This window comes from Tympanuchus pallidicinctus, unplaced genomic scaffold (genome assembly GCF_026119805.1).
Source record: "Tympanuchus pallidicinctus isolate F22 unplaced genomic scaffold, pur_lepc_1.0 scaffold5, whole genome shotgun sequence".
Lineage (NCBI taxonomy): Eukaryota > Metazoa > Chordata > Aves > Galliformes > Phasianidae > Tympanuchus > Tympanuchus pallidicinctus.
The window spans coordinates 12,105,866-12,128,962 of record NW_026294769.1 but is presented as its reverse complement, the minus strand read 5'-3'; the positions used below and the strand labels follow the sequence as shown (position 1 = coordinate 12,128,962).

Sequence of the window (23,097 nt, the reverse complement as noted above, 5' to 3'; positions counted from 1 at the left end):
ACTGATACAATTAAAATATCAGCTTGCCAGTCCAGAAGTGCCTGATACCATCTAATTCATTAGTCACTGTTTATTTCAGTCCATTTTAACAGCTAAGTCACATACTATGAACAAATGAAAAGAGATCATCCAGAACACATACGCACACATATTTACACGAATACATCCATGAACGTGAATTCTATGAGTACCTCCAGATTGCATCAGCATTCAAACCTAAGTTACTGAAGCACCTACAGTGCAATTCTATACATGGATGAGTCGGTGCTCAAGCAGGAAAGCCTCTTATTAAAGCACTGAACTTCTGCTCAGAGTCAGGGTCCTACTTTTAAAGCATAAACAAAGCACAGCTCCCAGTCAGCCAGGAGAAGGGTCCTCTCTTTCAAAGTGTTTTCACACTGATCCTTTGTAACTTAGGGGCAAAGTAAAGGTTTTAATAGTATTACTTTAAAAATTAAAACACGTGAAAACTAAATCAATGTTCAATACCAAACATAAAGTTCTTCTCAAGACAGAATTACTTCCAGCTTTAGGATACTTGGAAACATCCTAATACGAAAGAAACTTTATTTGTGTTTTCACCCATCTGGATTTATATTTATAAAAAAATAACTATATAAAACTTGAAACAAGGCGTGTACCTTTTTAGTAATGCAAAGACTTTTCAAAGAATACCACCTGAGAAATGAGAGACACTCAAACACCTCAGATATCCAGCATCAGCCACATAGCTATTATAGTAGCTGCCCACAGCATATGAACAAGTCTTGAGGAAATAAGCTATGCAAAAGAATCAAATCTTGCTCTATTAGATTTTTTTGAGATTCCTTAGAGCCAAGACAGTGTTTATTACACACTTTTAAATAATATTGAGATTGTTAAATTCCAGCTAACAAAAGTAGCAAAAAAAAAAAAAGTATAGTAGCAGTTACACAACTAAAATTTCATACATTAAAAAAAAAAAAAAAAAAACCCAAACCCTAAACATTTAAAACTCTGTTAGCAATCTTTCTTTCCCTCATTGGTTTTTCTGTTTGTTTGTTTGTTTTAATGAAACCTTGCCTAGGGAAATCAAAGCAACTTAGAATAGATGCTCTTTCCTATTGGACATTCATGTTAAAGGATAAATTTTAAATTTGAAAACTTTCAGTTTATATTTGTATTATCTTATCAGGTCTAATGGAAATAATGTATCATTATTTCCAACTATTTCTCATTCATTTATTACTTTGTGATCCTCGTTGACACATTTTTTTTGTATACAAATGAAGAATTGGTCCATTAACATTCTAGATTTCTCAAAAGTTTTCTTCCTTTAGCGCACACAGAAAAAACTATTAAAACATCAGGGAGGAAAATAGTCTTTCATATTCAGACTTTTCTGATATTTAATCAGAGAGATATAATTGGCACTTATTCATCGAAGGAAACAAAAAAAAAAAAGGTGAAATGTTCAGTGGATGTAACTGAGAATTACAAAGGATCGTTCATATTGTTGATAAAAGTTGATAAAAGACAATTGAAATTTTAAGGAGAAAAGGGTGCTTTGTGTACACGGCAAAGTTCTTCCCATACTACATTTATGTTCATACTTAAAATTCTCACTTCTTCAGCTATAAAATCAAATTGTTGTGGTGTTGCCTGATCTTTACCATTATCTCCAAAAAAGTTCCTTCCATTTACTCTGAAGGCAGTATTTTGCTTCTTCAGTGAGTTTTCTCTTCAACTTCACTACTTTTACATAACTTGACCATTTCATGCGTCAAATGAGGGAGATGTAGACAGACTGCCATCTTACTGTGACACTATAATGTGTCCTTTTAGGGCTTTCACTACATAACACAGAAGATGTAAGATGCCATGTTTATATGAGAAAGAGCCCAGAATTACTATCCAGTTCTACCACTTCTAAAGATGGACTACCTGTATCAGCTGTACACAGCACTACAATGATGCAGTCCTTCTTTCAGAGGGAACTCAGCTGCACTCATTCTTCAAACAGATTCAAAGAAAGAACTTTGAAAAGAAACTCTAACGCTATTTCACTATTAGAAAGAAATTTGCTGCTTTTAATATTTTATTATTGAGGTTAACAAAGATGTAGATAACTAAAGGATCTTTTTTTTCCCAGATAACATTATTTCTCTGCAAGTGCAAGAAGTGAGCACAAATCACACCGTATCAGATTAATTTACATATTTATTAGCCAGAAAAACTTGGTTTGCTCCCCTAAAGACAAGCGATAGTTATTCCACTGCAGCTTGAAATGAACACCAAAAAATGTACTGCTGTGGCTTTCTCCATTTCTTTACTCCTTTCCAAGTGCGTATATACACTCTGCTAGGTAAAATGTACATTATACATTATTTTACATATTTTATATATTACATTATTTTATATTGTACATTATTTTCTCCCACTGACTTGATGGAAACCAAATTCCATCCTTTGCCCCTTCAGTGGACAGAATACACGTCAATAGACTGCATTCTGCTCTCCACTCCCCATTTAGTACTAGAAATAAAAATGCTAGAAAAGCCTCTAGAGAAGATGCTATCATATCTTCAATGGCATCTAAGCATCAGATTAAACAACATTCTTGCCTTATGCTACTTACCTGAGGAAGTTAAAGTAGTTAGGTAGCAGAGGTTTATCTCTTATGCGACTTAATCAAGAACCCATCCAAACAGGGACAGGTAGCAGTTTGCTTTACAAGTGATGACAGAAGCCCCTAAATCAAGTCCCTCATAGCTTGAGACCCTGAGAAATAATCAGTCACGATCACAGGAATGGAATGGAAGGAGCAGCCTCCTTCCTGGAGATCAATGAAGCAAACACAGAAAACTCCTTCTGCTCAACTAAGAATGATTGATGACCCCTTAGCAGGCAAAGTGTGTGACATTTGATTTCACTCACTGATAAGATTATGTCTATCCAAACATCTCCTAGTTAATGTTTTCAAGGCCCCTAACATAGCTGTTCTTTGTAACATTTTACACAAAGCTCAATTGTGCAATGATTAATGAATTTTTTAACAATAGAAGAAAATTCTGCAAGGGAATTTTGCAATAGTGTTATCCAATATTCTAATCACAGAACAAAAGGGCTCCTCAAGGAAGACAGTGGGAGATCTCCCACATTTATTGAATGACACTTAGGAAAATGTCCTAAAAGAAAATAGACTTTTCTTCCTTAATACTGATAAATACATCTTTTAAAGTTTGCATTCCAGAAAAGCTAATGCACTGATTGATTAAAAGTACTTTCCAGAATATTAGGAAGGCATGCAGACTTACGCATGACTACAGATTTCCATATAATTAAAACATGATTTGTACTTTTCTTCTCTCACATCACATTTTCATCCAGCTTATTCATGTTTTGAAATTACACAAGTCAACATAATTTGAAGCTATGCTTTCTTTCTTAGTGTCATGTAAATTGGATAGTACAGTTTAAAATTATAGGATTTGAATCCTATTTTTTCTGATTTTAAGATTGACTGAATTAAATGTTCTAAGCAGTTGTGCTTTTATCACATTTGGAATATCACAATCATGTACTGTGAAGTTTTTAGATCCTGATTTTTTGTAGGTCTCTCCAAAAGTGATGCTTTCTATTTCCGTGGAAACTACAACAAAGAGCACAATAGCACTGTTTACTAGAGCAAATTCTCAGCTACAAAACACCGTTTTTCAACACAGACACCACCGTTAGCTATGCATTTTAGCCAGCGATGAACAAGAGCCCTCATGCCACAATTGTAAATAACTGCAGCAGTGGAGGTGACCCACTGTTCCTGTTACCACTGCTGAAATGCACCACTCACCGCCTCTCTGTTCCCACACCCACTGTTTGGTTTCCATGAACGTTCAGTAAGTGCCAGTGAATGTCAATGGGTGACATTTTTTCCACATGGAGGAATTCAATGTCACACCTTTGCTTCGTATGCACTTCTACATCAGACGTCACATTGTCAGACTGCCCCTCTGCTGCCATCTGTCACACAGCAACAAAATTTAATGGGATACTGGTGGGAGGCTCAATCTCTACTGCCATGCTACCATCTGCCTCTGACATCATGGGCTAGCATAATAAAACAGAAAGCATTACTTTTGGAGCAGTTCTTGTATAAGTGCCATGTTTGGATTCTGTCCTTGTACGCATCTGGGACTTTTATCACTTTGCACAAAAATTCACAAATCTCTGATAATCTCAGAAATAGGTCAGAAAATACATATAGAGGAAGTTAAACTGCAGTCCAAAGATCATCAGTAAGATCTGTATGTGGGTATATGCATGTGGTGTATACACACACGTGCACACTTGGTTATTTTAAAGTCAAGTGCTCCCACAGTACAAACATTACTTTCCCTGCTTGTGGAGCAATGAAAATTGTATTGGCAAGTCAGACAAATAATACCTGAGTACGATCCAGCAAAAGATCACAGCTATGACTACATTAACCCTACAGAATGAATTACAACAATTGAATAACATTTCTGTCAAAGAAAAACGCTCCTTACATCTTTTATCATTTTGCCAAAAACAGCTCACCATAAGAAACCAAACAGAAATTCCAGGTTTGTACTAGCCAAATGAATCTTTCATTTACAACTTCAAACAAAGGTCCTGCTTTTGCCAAACACTGTTAAGCTTCGCTGAGGCTGTGCATGAAAAACCAAAAGCTCTGACTATTTGAAATTCTATTTGATGGAACACTTGGGCTTGTTCCCACTTAATGCAAATAAGTGACTGCACACTACCTTGAAGCTCTTTAAATTAAAAATGATACTGACACAGAGCTGTGCCAAATTAACTCAGTTATGATAAATGATTAAAAAAATATGTTGTTATGAACTGCCTTGGCACTTAAAGACATGATGAAGTCTCCACAACTTTCTGAAAACTATTAAAAAAAAATAAAGACCGGTTTTAAAGTCAACATTTTATTTCTGCATCATTATAACACTGAAGAATGTAAAATACTAAATATGATGAGATCCAAAATTAAACAAATGTTTATGCTGAAAAATAGATTTCTAATGCCAATTTCAATTCATGTCATGAACTATAAGATAAATTAAGTATGACTATTTGGACAAAAATGTTTGGTCTACAACGTTACCTCGTTATGTTAACATTTCTTTTTCTTCACTAAAAAAAAACAACTTATTTTTCTAAAACATAAAAAAAAAAATCTGATATTCTTTCTCACTGCTCATTAGGAGATGAACTACGTAAAATCATACTATGCCTTAGCTATGCTACTATTAATTACAACAAAAGTGACAGGCAAAAAGCAGCTTACATCATATAGCATTCCATTTTCCAATATTAGGTGCACTACCTCAAATACAACCCCAAAAACCACATGATACGAATACTCTGCATCCTGAGTAAGTCTTCTCTTCAGTTCTCCACTAATGACAGCCTGTATTCTGAGGGTATATGAAGGTCTTTTGAAGGGTATCTTTGCTCGACACCACTGTTCTACTAGAAGTAGATACTTAAAGTGATAACAGGTCATTCCAAAATTTCTTTATCATGTATACTAGGAAACAGGGAAGCTATTCTAGGATAGTTATATTCTGAAACTGTCAAGCACACTTACCTTAAAAACCACATTAATTACTGGTGCATTTCCAATAAACCAGATTTGAATTTAAGTCTTTACAACAAAGGAGTCACTGTCTCTCACACTGAAAGTCTGATTATCTCTTCTTTACAGATTAAACGTTAAAGAGAATAATGCTGACTTGCCAAGACAGAAATTAGAAGCCTAAAAACACAAGGATAATATCAACTATCTGTGCCACTTTTATGACTGGGTTATGATAGTCTTCAGCTGTGCTATCACAGTTCTACTGCCCAGGTTTCTGTAGACCCAAAGTTCCTGCACAAGTGGAGTGTTCGTGGGCTTCTCTCTTCCCTTTCTCCTCATTTCTTTTCAATTTAGTCAACTGTGATTATATTTATTAGATGGATAAATATTAAAACATTTCCATGAAAAACCTAATTAGCTGGAAGACAGAGATCCCATAGTGGGTCAGCTGAAAGCACTGCGCGCAAAGTACTTGAAAATACATAGCAGACTTCGAAGAACTTAGGTGGAGGAGAAAATGAAAACCCAAAGCGGGAAAAGTTTTGATGGGAGGTATGAGGGCTGTGGTATGGGTTGAAACAGAGAGGCTTAGTACTTACTGCTACACATGCATGAGTGCTCAGATTAATCTTTCAAATATATACATTGACAGAAATACAAATACTTTCCCAAAGCAGTTAAGGTGAACCAGAAGGAAGAAATCAAAGACAATTACTGGAAACCTGCCATATGTCCACTGAGCATATAGTCCACCCATGCAGCAAGCTCACAGGGAAACTCAGTTTGCACCCTCACAATTCCCAAATAACCTTTCCATAGGAATGCTTTGAAGAGATTATGTTTTTTCCAATCTACAGCTATGAGATGACCAGAGCATTTTAGAACTGGAACTCCTTTCCTGTCCAAAAGTTTCAAATTCAAGGCTCTGTTCTGACCCACAAAAATGCATCTTCAGTTATCAAAATGTTCTGTAAAATGGATCAGCCGATTCACCATCTACTCTAGTGCTCAAGAAAATCTTCATCCTGACATTTACTAAATTCTGAATACTTTGCTTTGAAACTTGCAGAAAACATTTTGTGTTTTGGAAATTAGCTGTTCTCCTTAGAATAAATGTTTACTTAAAACAAAATAAAAATTTCTGAAGTAACAGCTTGAAACTTTTGTAGCTATTTCATGAATTTGTACCTACCAATTGCAGTTGGACAACATTACAGATTGTCACTCCAAAGGGATATAGATATTAATAAATTTATTAAATGGATATTAATAAAGGAAAAGAAGTGTTTTTCTTATTCATTTCATGTATATTTCCTGATAGAGACAGAGTGTGCCCTTCTAAGCTCCATTTTAGGATTGTATTTGCAGTACACTCTGGTTTCCACCTACTTTCTGTTTTCCCTTTTAATAACCTGCTTTTTCCAGTCATGGTTTCCTTTTGGTCTGGCATCTTAACCAAGTCCATCTGACTAGCCAGCAAAACCAATCTGAAATCCAAGCTTTTCATCCAATTCAGTTTCATAACACCCACACCACTTATCTAGCACATCAGCCCCTTCTCCACAAGACAAAATCCTGCTGATTCCAGGTCTCCCCTAAAATGAACACACATATTCAAATCTATGCCTCTCTTTAGACATATCAGTCACGAGTAATACTCAGCTCCACAAAGTATCCTTTGGAATAATCAATGAATCCATACTCCTAATTTAGAACTAAATTCTAATATCTTTAGGGCTCTCCCACTACACTTTTTTCTTGCAGGTTTAGATGTAGACTCAGCCAAGCTTATTTGTCAAGATTTTGTCTGGAGAAATGCTGGGCTGCTACCACAGTTAAAGGTCTTCTAGCTCCTCTTTTCACATCCCTCTTCCAGTTCTCACTATCAAGTTTCCATGCAAGAGGAGGTCCAGATTTATTCACTTTTTTTCGCACATTCCAACCAATAAGTCTACCATTACCCCACTTCTGGTCCTGCCTTTTAAAAGACTAACAGGAACCGGAAGGAAAAACAGAAAAAGAGAAGACCTTAATAAGCAATTGGATAATCACATATTACAAATAAGGTTCTTGAATTTTCTCTTCTGCCAGAACTGTAAGTTATTCCCGATATAAAAATAAAATAAATAATATTATTAAAAAAAATATTAAAGCCATTATTTGCTCACCTGAAATATTTGCTTCAATGAGAAAAGTGCTCGTCTCAGCTCCCGTCCATTGGAATTGTAAAGTTTTTCTGAAAGAAAACAGAAGGAAGTTCAACATTAACAAAACAGACAGCACTACAAACAAAGGTAGTACACAATTCAAAAGAGTTGAGGGGGTAGTGCCCATGTCCCGTAAGCTAGACTGCTGTCAAAGAAAGGAACTTTCTTTTTTACATACAACACACTCATTCATTAAAAACAAAAGTAAAAACTGGGCTATTATCCATAACTTCAGACTGCATCTCCCAGGTAATTTTACTATAGGTTCAACAAGATCAGTGAGAAACAGTGTTATAAGGTAATTTTGAAAATACCTAGAAATATTCCTCTTTTTCCATTAAGGTAAACAGGCTTAATTGAAAGAGTCAGCTCGGTATCAAAAGACACAACTGAGAATACTCTTTGTTTTTGTTATCACAACTTGAGCCACTGAATCCCATCCTTGACTGCCTTCCCTCCAGACATTCTTTACTTGTGCTCTCATCTTTCTATTGTTAATTCCTTTCTACAATGGCAATGGATGTTAATACCAGAAATAGCCGGACAGTCTGTTCTAAGCATAATTCAAAACAGTGTTTTATTCTCATGAAAACTGATCTTGATCTTTTTCTAAATGAAGCAAAAGCCTTCTTTACATGGTCCAGTACTGAAATGTATTCCCTTTCATTTATTTCTCTACCAGTGCATACTCATGGAAATAATTTTATGTAGACAAAAGAAACTCCCTTGCTATATTTCTGTATCCTGTCATAATATTCTGCCTTTGGAAAAACTCTTGTGTTACATGTCTCGTGTTTATCGTTGTGTATTTGGAAATGCATGGGTAGAGCTGTATATAAGGTTCTTCAAGTCTTTCTGGTCTACTGCATTGACATATTTGACAGAGAGGACTACAAACAGCACTTTACACTGTCTCAAATTCCTTCACGTTGAATTGCACAAATGCAATAAAAGGTCGATTACAAACCATAATCTTTGTGGCCACCTTTGCTTCCTACAAGAGGCAAGAACCTGCAATGCAGTGGGTGGCAGAAATGGATTGGCAGCAGGTCATTCAATCGAAGTGGGCAAACTGGTGAAGTAGGAATATTCTTATGAGAAAATAAAATTTTAAAATTCTAAGTTTTCTCTCTTGATTTCCCTTTCTGTTTCTTTTTTAATTACTACACTACAAAATGGAAGATTTTTTTCTCTCCTAGGAATTAAAAACAAAAAAAACAAACAAACAAACAAAAAAAAAAACAAAAAAACCCAGCATTTAAGGGTTTTGTGCATTTATAACTTGTAATCATTTATTAGCTTCAATTAAAGATGGCAGATTTTAATTTTAGGAAAACATTTCTTATTCCCAACAGTCATCTTCAACCAAAGGAAAAAGTGAAATAAAACTTCAGCAAGGCTTAAAACTTTTTTTTTTTTTCTAAAAACACTTTGAAAGTTGTTTGGTTCATCTCTAATTGCCTTTGATTTCAAAGGCAGAACGTGTAAAATTGGCAAAACTATTATTGTTGTAAGTTGTCTCCTTCCGTGCACTGTTTATAGATTACTGACAAAACACTGTAGGAATGAATTTCATTTCAAGCCATAAACTCGGAGGCATACTTTAATTACTCTAGCTTAAAAACACACTGGCACGTGAAACTACATTTCTTGGCAGGATAAAGAGTAATTTTGTCAAAAAAGCTTAAAGAATAATAAAGGCCTTTTAAGACCTGGTCTGTCAACTTCACATGCCATATTATACAAAATATTCCTCTTTGAAAGATACCTCCATCTGGCATTTGTTATTACTAATTTCTCTCTATTCATAATTCAGCACCATTATTAGCAGAGTCTCTCCAAACAAGGCAGTACATTATCATCTTAATTAAGAGAGGCACCATTTCTTTAACTGCTGGCAAGTCTGTACATAAATATCAACTTTCTAACAAATGTCATCTGTTTTTGTTTTTTCTTTTTTTTTTCCTCTTCTCTTTTTTTTTTTTTTTTTTTTTTAACAGGAACAATCATCAACCCAGCCTGGGGTAAAGGGCTAACAACCCATTGTTATGATCCTTTAACGCTGGTTGCTTTCATTGGTGCATGCAGATTCTTGGTACATCTCAGAGAAACAATGCCGAACATTTTTTTCCCCTGGTCTTTTCACAGAATATAACATCATCCTTGGCAGCCACCACAAACAATGCTCTCTCCCTCCTCATCTGCAGCAAAAACAAAAAATTATTACCCACAGTCTATAACGGGGTCTATCATTAGAGCTAAAGAATCAGTAATTACTGGAAGTATTGAGTTTAGTAAAAGCAGAGTCAACAGGGAAAGCGGCACATATCCCGAACACTTGAGCTATCTATGCAGAGATAGCAGTGTTCACAGTTCCCTCCTTGCACTGACTAACTTCACCTTGCTAACTTTTTTGAATTATGTTGGAAATTCAAGTTTGTAACCATTTCACCTGTTATCCTTACCTAAGGGCAATACAATGGCTGTTTAATTCTTGTACTGCTGGCAGCCACCAAGAATATTCACAGAACATAACCCAAGTAGGTAAGTGAAAGATCTGCTCCTCTGAGCTCTGTTAGAAAATGTTTTGGTTTAGAAAGCAACAGTTTATGATGAATGTCAGTGAAAGCAGGCAAGCCACATAAGACAAGGTCCTTCACAGGCTGCTTTCTACAGATTTGTATGTTTATTTTGTTTTCGCGTGCTGTGCATCAGAAGACTCTAAGCCTGTACACCATTTGAAAGCTCTGGAGTGCTTGGGCTTATGGGATTCCCATTTGCCAACAGTTAATTTAATACCATGGGGACCTCTGGGCCTGGTCCCCAAAGGATCAGATTAGAACGGAGGCTATGAAAACACACCAACAGAAACTCAGAGACCAAAAGAACCAATAAGGTCTTTTGCTATGGTAGAAAACAAAACACAGAGATGGAAAAGCACTTTTGGTTACAATGTTTTCACACTGAAGACAAACTCAGAAAGCAGAGAAAGCAGACAGCAAACGCTTTTTAGCACTGGCTGGTTTACATTAGCAATTTAAAGCTTTGCTCTCCTCTAAACAGAATGAAAAGTAGCTTTCCCCATTAAAGAACAGAGGTGACCACAGTTCCCAGAGGCACATCCCTGACAGTCTTCTGTAGCTGAAACAAATGGTGCCAGTGGCTTTGAAGCAGTATGCACTGCTACTGCTACTAGAATCAAAAAAACTCTGAGGTGCTCCCAGGGTGGCCCAGAAGACCCCATTCTGACTGGCATTAACATGTGTGCAAGCTTATGTCAGGACTGAATTATGCAGAAATTGAGCCTTTGAACATCAGGCAGGAAGACACATTGCTATGCCACTCTGTAAAACACCAGGACTACCTATCTCCTTTGTAAAAAAAACAACTTTCAGTCCTCACACAGGCCAGCTACGGACTGCAGACATATCCACTACTACACTTCAAGATTGGACAAGATAAATCAGGTCAGGGAGTCTGAGTTGACTTGACAACTCGGCCACATTTCAGGAAAGTGTGTCACAGCAAGCTATGTTATTGCATTTATTTCTTGAAGAAAAGTAGTGAAGAAGAAAGGAAAGAGTAGCATCTGCAGCTGCGGAAAAGGTTTAACTGTGGTTCTCTAGATGATAGAGAAGTCCTCTTGAGGTTTCCTTTGATGGTAACTAACACTAGAGGGCACTGCTTATTTCTTTATTTTAGGAGAAAGATAAAAGGCACTGTCCCTCCATAGCAGCTTCCCATTGATAGAGCAGTACTGATGGACTAAACTGGGATCTGCTACCCTTGTAATTCTGCTTTTCGTTTGTAGCCTGAGGGACGTTTTGAGAAACTAGAAGGCATCAGCACTGACATCTTCAAACATTCAATATCAGAGTAAACTCTTTTGAAACCACACAGTACAGAAACTGGGACTGGTGTGGTACAAACTTCCTAAGCATCGTTCTTATTTGCCATTCTGTAACAAGAAAGTCACATTTGTTAAATCATCCTTTATCCCACATGGCCTATGTGCATTCTCTTGAAAGACAATGACAGCCCTTATTAACCACCTCTTTTTACAAGTGGGATGTCAAATAAACTGGGCTTGTAATAATAGACACGTGCATGAGAGGCTGCAACTGGAACTGCCTCCTTTCGCGCAGTCATAGTGCTTTGTTTGAGAGAAAGCTTCACGCTTTAAAAGAAAACCATTATTTATTACCCTGGTTTTTTGTTTGTTTGCTTTTACTCCTGTAAAAACAACTCTCCTGGAGAGGAAAGAAAAACAGCGCACACTAGATGAAAAGGGACTTTTTCTAGAGAAATTCCAGTCAAACATGACAGTGGAGGTGAGGCGGGCGGTTCAGTCTGCAGTTGGCATCTTTTCAGAAAGCAAGAGAAGCCTTCAGGATTTTTGTTTTATCAGACCACCAGTAGCTTTCAAAAGGGACTATATATTTTCAAAGATGATTGTCAGAGGCTCAGATTTCACTGAGAATTCAATTCCTTTGCCTATGTGGGAAGCAGGAATTTTTTAAAGAAAGTAGTAGCTGGACTTTAAATTCCTAATGAAAGTTGGGGCTTTTCCTCCACTTTATGTGTGAAAACCAGTTTTTGGTTTTTAAATCCACAATTAAAAAAAATAATAAAAAACTGTCTGAATATTGCTTGGCTCTGTTCCATGAGCTACACCTGACCTCTGACCGACAGGGCACCATTCTCCTCCCTTCCTCTTCCATCACACCCATTGAATTAGTCCCTGGGATATAGTAATTTATGTAGTATCAGCCTTTTGAGCTATTGGCAGAGGCTCACGAACATCTGGCTGAGCGCAAATGGGAGTTGCTCTGCCTCACTTGCTGCTGCCTGAATGACCTCAAGATCTCCTATCCATGCTTATTCTCCTTAAGCTATAATTTCAAGATGAAGCTCCCTTCCTAACAAAAACATAAAAGGGAGATTAACTCTACGTTTGATTACATTAGCAGGGCACCTGGTGCAGATCTAATTAAAGGACATTTTAAATATTTCCTGCCATTCATTGCTGAAGTCTTTGCATGGGACAGAAGGAGTAATATTCTGTCTTCCATCAGCAAACCGGCTGGTGCTAAAGAACTAACATTTCATTTCTTGTCCCTGCAACAATGAATAAAACACTTTTGTCTAGAACGTTCTGTAGAAAGAAGTAATAGTTATTCTGCCTTTTAGAATTTAAATCAACTGCTGTTTTCCACCAGCACTGATTGGTGGGGATGGTAAACAAGAAATAAAGTTGTTTATTACAAACAAACAAAAACTTTTCTGGAAACACAGAGAGCCACACCTCTAAATTTATTACTACACTACTTCAATTTTAAATGGGTGTTACTCTGAATGAATTTATACAACCATAAAACTAGGCTAAAACTGGAGCAGAACGGCAAAAACTCAGGTGCCTGGGTCCCATCCTGAAAAGAGGCTGCAAGATAACTGCCTGATAGACTTCAACCACACTAGCTCAAGTGCACGCATAGGTACCTACAGGACTGCAGATCCCTAGGATGACTGTATATAAACGTAATTAGTGCAGTGTGCCATTCTTACAAGTACATCAAGCAAATCAAAGCAGTACTCTAAGAAAAGACCTGGTCCAATGCCAAGAAGAGCCTCAGTTGTTTTGTTTTTGTCCACAAAAGCTACCAATACATTTGCTGGCAAGATAACACGCATTCCTTTTACTCTCACACCACCTAGAAGGGGATTCATTCATAGGCAGATCGTCCATTAATAAATTTACATAATTGCTACTTCTGCTGAGATCACTTTGTTTTGCATATTACGAATCCTCATTTTTTCTCTTTACCTGATGTTGGTTTTATTTTTTTTCCTGTACAAATAGATGGTTATGCATTCATGAATGCAGTGTCACATGTAAACTCTAGCTATATATTCTCCTACTAATGCAGAGATAAACGCCAGGCACTTGGTAAGGAAAAAGGACTTCTCCACAATAAAGTATGAGCTGATGAAAAGCAATGGGCTGTATATCACTCCAAGCCTGGCATTAGAAGCAAGAGCCCACCTTACTGTCAGCACTGACCGACCTCAGGAATTTCCTCACTGCCTCCTGAGGAATGCTGCCAGCCTCACAATGAGGACAAAACCCACTGCAGTTCGTTTTCATTCAGAGACAGAACAGCTGCTTGGCTAATTAGATGGGACAGCCTTTCAGCTCAGCATGGAGTTCTTTGCCCCTATCCCAGAGGGGGATCCTCTATGGGGCCTGCATATTAGTAGAGCTCTGAGCCTGCATCTTTCTTCCCTTTCTCTGTGAAGGATCCACTGCTGGGGAGCGAGAGGAAAGAAAGCCACTAAACAGCCTCAGCTATTCTGCCCTGCCCTCTGCCCTAAGCCAAAGGCTTAAAGAAGACAGTGCCAAGAGCCAGCTACAGGAAGGAGGCATCTGTAAGCACAGGGCAGGCCATCGGTTGGGCTGCAAGGTGAGATTTCTGCTCGCCATGACAGATACCCCATACTGCCAGAATTGCAGTACAGCCCTGTACACTCACAAAAATTGGCCTGGGTTGAAAAAGACATAATGATCATCCAGTTTTAATCCTTCTGCTACGTGCAGGGTCGCCAACCACCAGATCAGGCTGCCCAGAGCCACATCCAGCCTGGACCTGAATGCCTCCAGGGATGGGGCATCCACAGCCTCCTTGGGCAACCTGTTCCAGTGCGTCACCATCCTCTGTGCGAAAAACTTCCTCCTAATATCTAATCTAAGCCTCCTCTGTCTCAATTTAAAACCATTCCCTCTTTGTCTTATCACTATCCACCTTCCTAAACAGCCACTGCCCCTCCTGTTTATATGTTCCCTTCAAACATTGGAAAGCCACAATGAGGTCTCCTCAGAGCCTTCTCTTTTCAAGCAGATAAACCATTAGCCTGAATTTCCCTTTGGAAAGCTTTAAATTACTGTTCTTTTGCTCTGATAGCCCATCCACACGCACCGAACTAGGAAGAATATTTAACACACTATCCATATGCACTACAGCACACAAATGCAAATCATTTACCCTAAATGGAAATGCCAAAACACAGTAACCATTTGCACAGTGAAGTGCGAAAGAGAGCCTTACTTTTCATCTGGATCCTGTGGAGGCTGGTACTCCACACCTGTACATCTTCTCATGCTAAGAATAAAGGAATCTTAAAATCAAATGATGTAAAAACTTCCTTTCCCTGTTTCCATTTTTAACTTACTTGGTATATTAAGGCCCTATTTACTCATAAATAACAAGGAAGGAAATACCAGCTGATGTGTGCTGAGGACAGCGTGAACCTGGCTGACATACGTGGTCTGGTGATTTTTCCTTTACTTTTATACTTCTGCACTCACTACTGTATTCCCTACTCAGTTCTGCAGAAATGCTGCTGTCAAAAAAAAGATGTAGGCAGAAAAACCCAACACCAGATGAGCATAGCAGTAGGCTATGCATTTAAATTACGAAGTAAGCATTACAATGGGACAGTAAAACCCAGCCAAAGAGGAATGACACTAACTGCACAGGAAAAAGCAGAGAAATTAAAAATAAAAATAAAATAAAATAAAGGAAAAAAAACCCACTTAAATGGTTTTAAAAGTTCGAGTTCAGTAATTAAAAAAAAAAAAAAAAAGGAGAACAAATACCACAGACCTTATGCGTCAGTTGCCTCTGAAGAGATAAAGAATATACAGGGCTGTTTATGGCAAAAAAATATTTATCTTTTCTAAAACTGGTTTTCATGGACTGACTGAAGCTGGGAAGTTCTCAGGAATCATTGCTGGTCCAAATCCAAAAAACAGCATCTGCCCTTATTTACAAGCTGAAGGTTATGAGCAAGCAGGGACAGCAAGGCATCCAAATTAGTTCTCTCACATTTTTCCTTTCTAATTTTGCAAGCCAGTATATAAAATTTCCCTTGAGTTATGTCTCACATCCGGGACGATGCCTACTGATGCTTTCTGAACGCTGGAGGAAAGAGCAACAGCAGTGAAGCACAATATGCAGGTCCATCAAGGGAGTAAAGAGCTAGAGCAGACTGCTCAAGCAGGTCTTCCTTCCTTCCACAACATCAAAAGCAGCACTAGAAATGCATGCTTGAAAGCTACAGCCTTTCCAATATATTACAGAAGAATAGATCTCTGCCTGTTCAGCATATTCAGTCTCACTACGGAACAAGCAATGCAGCACATTTCCCTGCAAGGATTTATTTGTATAGGTCCTCCTCACTTGAATGCAAAGGCACTAACAAGCTCTTCAATCCTGAAGTGCAGGAAACAGCATTTAAGTTTGATAACTTCATAGGAGAGAACTTTCATATGGCCAAAAAATGCTGTGAATGCTCTTTGTAAGAGTCAAAGGGTTACGAAAGGAAAAAGGCTATGGAACGAGGTCAAGTATTACAGCACTGTACTACGGAAGGTGATGATGGCAAAGACTTGAAAGGTCATCTTATTCATCTCCCTACTGATGCAGAATTGTTCCCTGGATACTAATACAGTAGGAAAGTAGTTGTTATGCTAAAATATAGGTTACATCATGCAAGTAAATGTAGCCAGGGAAAATTGCTAGAAAAGAAAATAATGTAGAAGAACATACTGTTTTCTTTAGAGATTACTGCAACCAGTCTGAGGATAAAAAATAATTATAAAAAATATAAGTCAAAGCAAATCTTCAACCTTTGTTTCAGTTTGCAACGAGGTCTCTGAATTGCAGAACTGTACGCTTGTGCTTACACAAGGACATCAGTGCTTTTCGGACTGTAAGCATTTAATAACACGATGATGGTCATTATTTGAATTTTCTGGTTTCATTCAATTAAATGCATCTTGTGCCAACATGTTGCCCTGCATACTCAGCAAATATTAGTAAAAAGACAGCAACAAGAAAATTATATCAATCAATTACAAAAAAAAGAAAAAGCAAAAAATGTAGGCTCCCTAGAATTGGGTCTTATCCATGCTGACAGCAAGGAAAGAGGCAGAAACATCTGAGCTCAAAGAGACAAGTTCCTGCCAAGAACGTGAATGAGTTCCTGAGCTTATTTTGCTGTTGCACAGGACTTGCCAAAATGGGTCAGAGCATAGCTGTAATACCGGGGTGTTCCAGCAATCCCTATCCATCCTCAGGAAGTGCATCAGGGTTCTCCAGCTGAAAGACCTCTGGGGACTCAGCCTCCCAATTAACAGCAGATGTTTAACGCTATCAAAAGCTGCTTGAAAACATAGACAGCAGGCTTAGACCACTCAATTGAGAGTAAGGCATCAGGCAAAAGAGACAGTATCAGCAGGGAGTGATGATAGAAATCTGATAAAGGCACTGCTTCTTGGAGCACTGCTAGTGATTGCAGTGGTATTGCACATCCTTAAATCCCAGAGTCCACACTACATGAGCTCATGGGAGACACTCCAGGCTTTCTGCCAGTCACTGCACATTCTTAAGTGGCCAAACCTGGACACAGCAATTCAACTTAGGCTTTACCAATTTTGAATACAAAGCATTTCAACAGACCAGGTCTTTGTTCTGCTAAGTATTGCAGAGTCATGAAGCAAAGAACAGTTCCTTAAAGCAAGTCTTAGTTTCCAGCAGACACAACCTCAATAAAAAACATTAATCTGGTTAATCAGCAATGCTTGAGGAAGCTGGCCTGTCCTTTGCCAGGTATCTTGACATGTTCAAGGGTTCTTATTAATAGCAGTAAGGTAGTTTTGTCCTGGACATCACTGATCTGTTTGCCTTCAGTATTCACCTCATTAAAATGACAGGCATACTTAAGATATACAGATCAAATTGAGAAAAATAGAAACTATGCTACAGTTTCTCGAAAGACAGTGTGAGAATTCAAACCCTGAGTAGATTATATACCTAAAGCATATAGTTAAATTAACAGAAATCAAGTTAAAATAAGCTGATTTCTAGCCTAAAAGAAAGTAAGAAATCATCAGATCTGCGAAAGGACAGAGGGTAGCACAAATACTTTAAGCAGATGTCAAAACAGTTCAGGTCCACAAATTTACCATCACTCTGAAGTTGCTGGGATAGATGAAAAATGCACCATTTTAACAACTGAAAGGAAACTTCCAAGAATAAACTAGAATGGGTATGAGAGAAATAAGTCAAACTGAGCCTTGAGTTAAACTCATGCTGATGCAGGACTCTTGTGTGAAGTGGATGCCTGCTGGTTGCCCTGTTGCTGCTACCTGTGCTACACAGTGCCGTTCAACCAGAGAGACAACAGGAAGCATCCAGAGAATGCAGTACAGGCAGCAGGATAAGCACAGCAGGCTGACAGGCAAGGTAACATTATGCAGCAGCTAGCAGTCCTGAGCTCTGTGTGCCAGAGTTCACAGCCCTACCAGACACCTCACATTTCCAGGAACAAGATGTGTGACACAAGTGGCTTGACTTGGTATACCAAAGAGAATATCTGAGCAATGGTTTCATCTCCCTAGACAGATACAGCAAGTAAAAAAAACTCCATGCTGAATGCTTTGCTCAGTTTCATTTGCAAATGAGTGAGTTTAATTAAGTGCATGAGACTCACAGATCCTACATAACACTGTGATAGATGCTTACATGAAAAGGAGGTTTGGATTCAGACTCTGGTAGACAAAATTATTTCACTTCCTCCCTCACCATCAAAGCCAGCTAAAACAGAGAATAGGAATGGTCTTTTAAATTGCACAGACTGGAAACTGCAATCCTTTAAGCTGATGCTGAGCTACAGAGAGTCAGTGCTGGCGCATTAGCTCTGTGTTGGTATGGGGCCTCGTTGCATTGACAGCCCTGGTGCAGCCTGCTCTTCTGTGTCTCCTGCCAACGAAGGGATGCAGAGACAAGAAGCAAATGACTCCTACCAGTGAGGGCTGCTTGAGCAGTGTTCAGATCCTGCCCCAAACCTGATGTGTAGGGATCTCGCTGGCTTGTTAAATTCCAGACCCTCCCATATCATATTAAGACAAGATTGAAAATATAGAATGCTACTCTGAAATGAAATAAACAGTGTCTAAATTCTTGTTTTCCTCATCAACAGCACTGTGTTCTTATTTTTTTTTTCAGTGGATTATGAACTATACACCTTTTTGCAAGTGAGATCAAGTGACTTTTCAATATATTTGTAAATTGACATTGGCAGAAAACTGGGGTTTTTCTTGCCTTTTTAAAATGCCTTGGATATGGGTTCCACAAAGAAACCAGCAAAATCACTTTTTTGTCCTGTTCAAAGAGAATGAAACAAGTAATTAAAATCTGTACCCTTAGATTTATACACTATGAACTTCAAAACACATGAATTCATGGTTGCAAGTACCTTCTCCTACTGTAGCAGCAATATTGTTAAAGTAGCTCTCTTCATCTCATGAAGTTGAGAGAATCAGTAACATTCCTAGCTTCACTGTGACTAACTTTGTTGTAAAGTTCACTCTCTATCAGCAGTTTTCCTAATAAATAGAATGTAAAGGAAAAATCCCTCCAAGTATTGTTTTCTTTTCCCTACAATTTAGTCCTATGATTATCCAAGGAATTTCATGCCTTTTTCAAACCCGCCTGGAATACACTGCTCAAAACAGCTGAACAGCCCAAACAATTGCTTTCAGTACCAGCAAACCTCTAGGTCTGTACTTGTTAAAAATAGTAATAATAATAAGAAGTTATATCTGAAGCATCATCGAATAATCTTTCTTTTACCCTCCACGGAGAGAACACTACACTCACAGTGCTATTCAAAACCATATATCATCCATTTATATTTTCAAACATTCCTGAAGTGCAATCTCTGTTTACCATACTGCACTGCACTTGGCCTGAACTTGTTTAACACATGTTAGCATTATTTATCTGGAGTCATTTATCACAGTTGTAAAACATCTGACATACGATGGAGCTTTTCCAGTATATATCATGCCTCTCACTTAACTGAACCACTGATTATTTCCACCTCTAAGTAATTTGACCAAAGCCACACGAAAGCATTCATCTAAACTACATTTTTCTCTGTTCATTATTAATTCAGTCACTGGCTGTAAGAAGCTCTAGCTACTTCCCTAACTAATCAAGGAAATACAAACTATAAACATACACACATACTATATATATATTCACAGGAAAAATACACACATTACTCATACATAATATTATACATATTGTAATACATATTCATATGATATATATATATATATATATATATATATAAACTATATCAGTTATATATCACAAACATATAAAGGCAGTAGTTTCCTTTCAGAAGGCTCCATGTGGTAAGCTACTTTTTAGTAGCTTAATTGCCACAGGGAATGGAAATTTTAATTTGTAATATAAATTCAGTTAAATGCTAGGCAAAGTGTTTCTTTATGCAAAAGGTCCCTCAGTGTGCTTTCCTCCCACTCTTGCTTACAGAGAGAATGTGAGTATCACAGTGGCTCTCCAGGTGACATCTCTGGTTCCTCTGCTCCACTCACTGCAGTGGCAGAGCTCCCATGGCCCAGATCCAGACATACAGTCAATCCATCCACTTATGGTTCTGGTTCCTTTAATACCCATTTTCTGCAACTTCAGCATAACTAAACTTCAGCCTCTTCAGCTGCTGAACAGACCTAAGAAGCAGCACCTGACTTGTGCAGATGTTTCCAGTTATGGCCATTAGAATCTTAATGGGCATTTTCTCAAGTCCTTCTCCTAGCAATGGGATTTCCAGTGGAAATTTAAAACTATTTTAATAGTTCAATAACATGCTGCACTTTTTATACCTCTTAACTTTCCTATTCGTCCCAGCAAACACTTGCTGATCTGCATTTCAAAGCTTCAAAAGCACTACACAAAAAACGAGAGTCAATATAGGACTGGCTGATGAGATGTTTTACTCCAAAGCTGCTCAGTTTCACCTCCATTACTTTCCACCCCTTCCCCCCTTTTTTTTTCTTAATATACATACACACATATTTAAACGCACACACATACTTATCCAGGTCAGCTATTTCTATTTGCTTTCAAAATAATCCAATTTAGGATTATATCAGTTGCTCCAAATTACTGGTTATAAGCAAATGTAGAAACTACAACTAAGTCTTCAGAAATGTGACGTTTTGCTTTCTATCTTTTTTCCACCTTACTGTCATTCTCAGCTACAGCTCTACCATTTGCATTTACCAAAATGCAGCATATCACAGTTATGATGATTAGGGCTGGCTGTAAAGTCTGTCAAGAAAAAGATATCCAAGCACTGACAGTGATACAGAAGTTATTCACACATCAGCATGTGGCTCAGTCTTTCTTCAGGAAGTGCTACACCAAGTTATTAAACTGATCTTGCATTACTCATCCACAAGACTGCTGATAATGACAAATAATATTTCTTGGGAGGCAACCACAAAAAGACAGCATCTCACTGTGCAGTAAAAGGCAGTCACCCATCACAGAGCTGCTAAGACAGAAATAATTCCCAATTCCCCACTGTAGGAAAAACTTTACATCTATAGGCAGCAGCATATCACTTGTAGCAGGAGCAAATCTTGTTCCAAAAGAGATGTTTCATTTCAATAAAAGGTCCCTGTTACAACTTAAAAATGCTCTCTTGGGTCAATCCAGGTGAGTTCTGTGACGGCTTTAAACAACAGCTGAACAGAAATATTAGCTTCAAAGTTGTTCTGAGAACAGTAAAAACATCCTGGAAGGATGAAAGAAAAGTTAAGCTTTGCAGGAGATCAGATGGAAGAAAAGTTAGTCAGTCATTCTGCCTGTTGGATCAATAGACAGATTTCCTGATTCACATTCCTAGGTAAAAAGCCAACATCCCTCATGTACACAAAGATGTGACAATTTTTCACTTTGACTGAAGATCCCTCTTTATCAGGCTGTACAAATTTTGTCCCACAGCACAGAAACAAATTTGTCTTAGGTACTAAATTAAAAGTTTCACTGCTAAGTATTAAGGTCATGGAACTACAGCACCAATTTCAGCCACAGCATTACATACCCTTCGTTTCTCATCACAGTCCCAAACTGGTGCAGTTATTGCTGAACCATGAAACTGTCTCAGAAAAGATACATAATGAACACTGGACGTCGCTCAGGGTTCCCCTTTCAAAAGTACTTGTGAATTTGCGTACGCCATGGTGCACAATTCTACTCAGTTTCTCATCCACTTGATTAAGCATATGCCTACTGTGGCATCCATGCTACACATATCTATCTTCTTAATGTAGAATTTTCAAATTTGGAATGCAAAATTCATAAATTCACTTAGTATAAGTGTTCACTGTGATATCTTGGAATCATAGAATTGCTCAGGTTGGAAAAGACCTTCAAGATCATCAACTCCAACCGCAACCTAACTATATGATCATAACTGTAACAGCAACAGCAAATCAGATCCTACAACTGAAAGTAAAAACTGTTTTGCTCTTGTACCAAATTCAAGAACTTTTCTGCCTCTTTATTTCTTTTCTCTTGCTCCAGGAAGTTCTGTCACTGATCCCTCTTTTTTGTGTGTGTGTGTACATACTTTACATTGCTCATCGATCATACTGACAAACATGTAACTGTGCAACTAGAAGCGAGTGAACAGCTAGGATCTTCGAGAACACTGAAGGACAACATCTTCCCTTCAGGGTGACTAATAGGCATTGCACTTTTAAAGAAAATGTCATTCAGAAAGTATCATGCATTCTATGAGAATTCAAGACCCACTCACTGATCCTGGTAAATCCACAACTGTTCAACTGTTTACTGCATGGTTTGGCCATCTAGTATGCTAATTTCTTTTTTTTCCTTGAAGAATTGTGCAAAATAACATTATGAACTACATCATAACGTTTTCACTTGACAGCGTAAATTGATTAGAACAGACCTCAGAGTAAATAAATAAATCCCTGTCCATTCCCACTTCAGGAACTTGACACAAGTTGGCAGTGTGTGCTTGCAGCCCAGAAAGCCAACCGTATCCAGGGCTGCAACTAAAGAAGCGTGGTCAGGATGGAGAGGGAGGTGATTCTCCCCTTCTGCTCTGTTCTCATGAGACCCTCATGAGATAGTCTTTCATTCAACTCTGAAGCCCCTAGCACAAGAAGGGTGTGGATCTTTGAAGAGGGTCCAGAGGAGGGCCACAAAGATGATCAGAGGGCTTGAGCACCTTTGCTATGATGAAACACTTGACTTCAAGAAGAGAAGGCTCTGAGAAGACTTCATTGACTTTCAGTTCCTAAAGGAGGCCTACAGGAAAGCTGAAGTGGGACTCTATCAGGGTCGTGATAGGACAATTGCTTTAAAATAAAAGAGCAGATTT

At 38.0% G+C, this 23,097-nt stretch overlaps 1 protein-coding gene across 11 annotated transcripts in view; it reads right to left on the bottom strand.

Moving 5' to 3' along the window:
• The window catches only part of FHOD3 (formin homology 2 domain containing 3), a 360,936-nt gene that overhangs the window by 187,662 nt on the left and 150,177 nt on the right, over nucleotides 1-23,097 (bottom strand). For all 11 annotated transcript variants that reach the window (XM_052704373.1, XM_052704371.1, XM_052704366.1 and 8 more), the window contains exon 4: nucleotides 7,774-7,841. In XM_052704373.1, coding sequence (XP_052560333.1) covers nucleotides 7,774-7,841 — 68 coding nt within the window. The remainder of the gene's footprint in view (nucleotides 1-7,773; nucleotides 7,842-23,097) is intronic.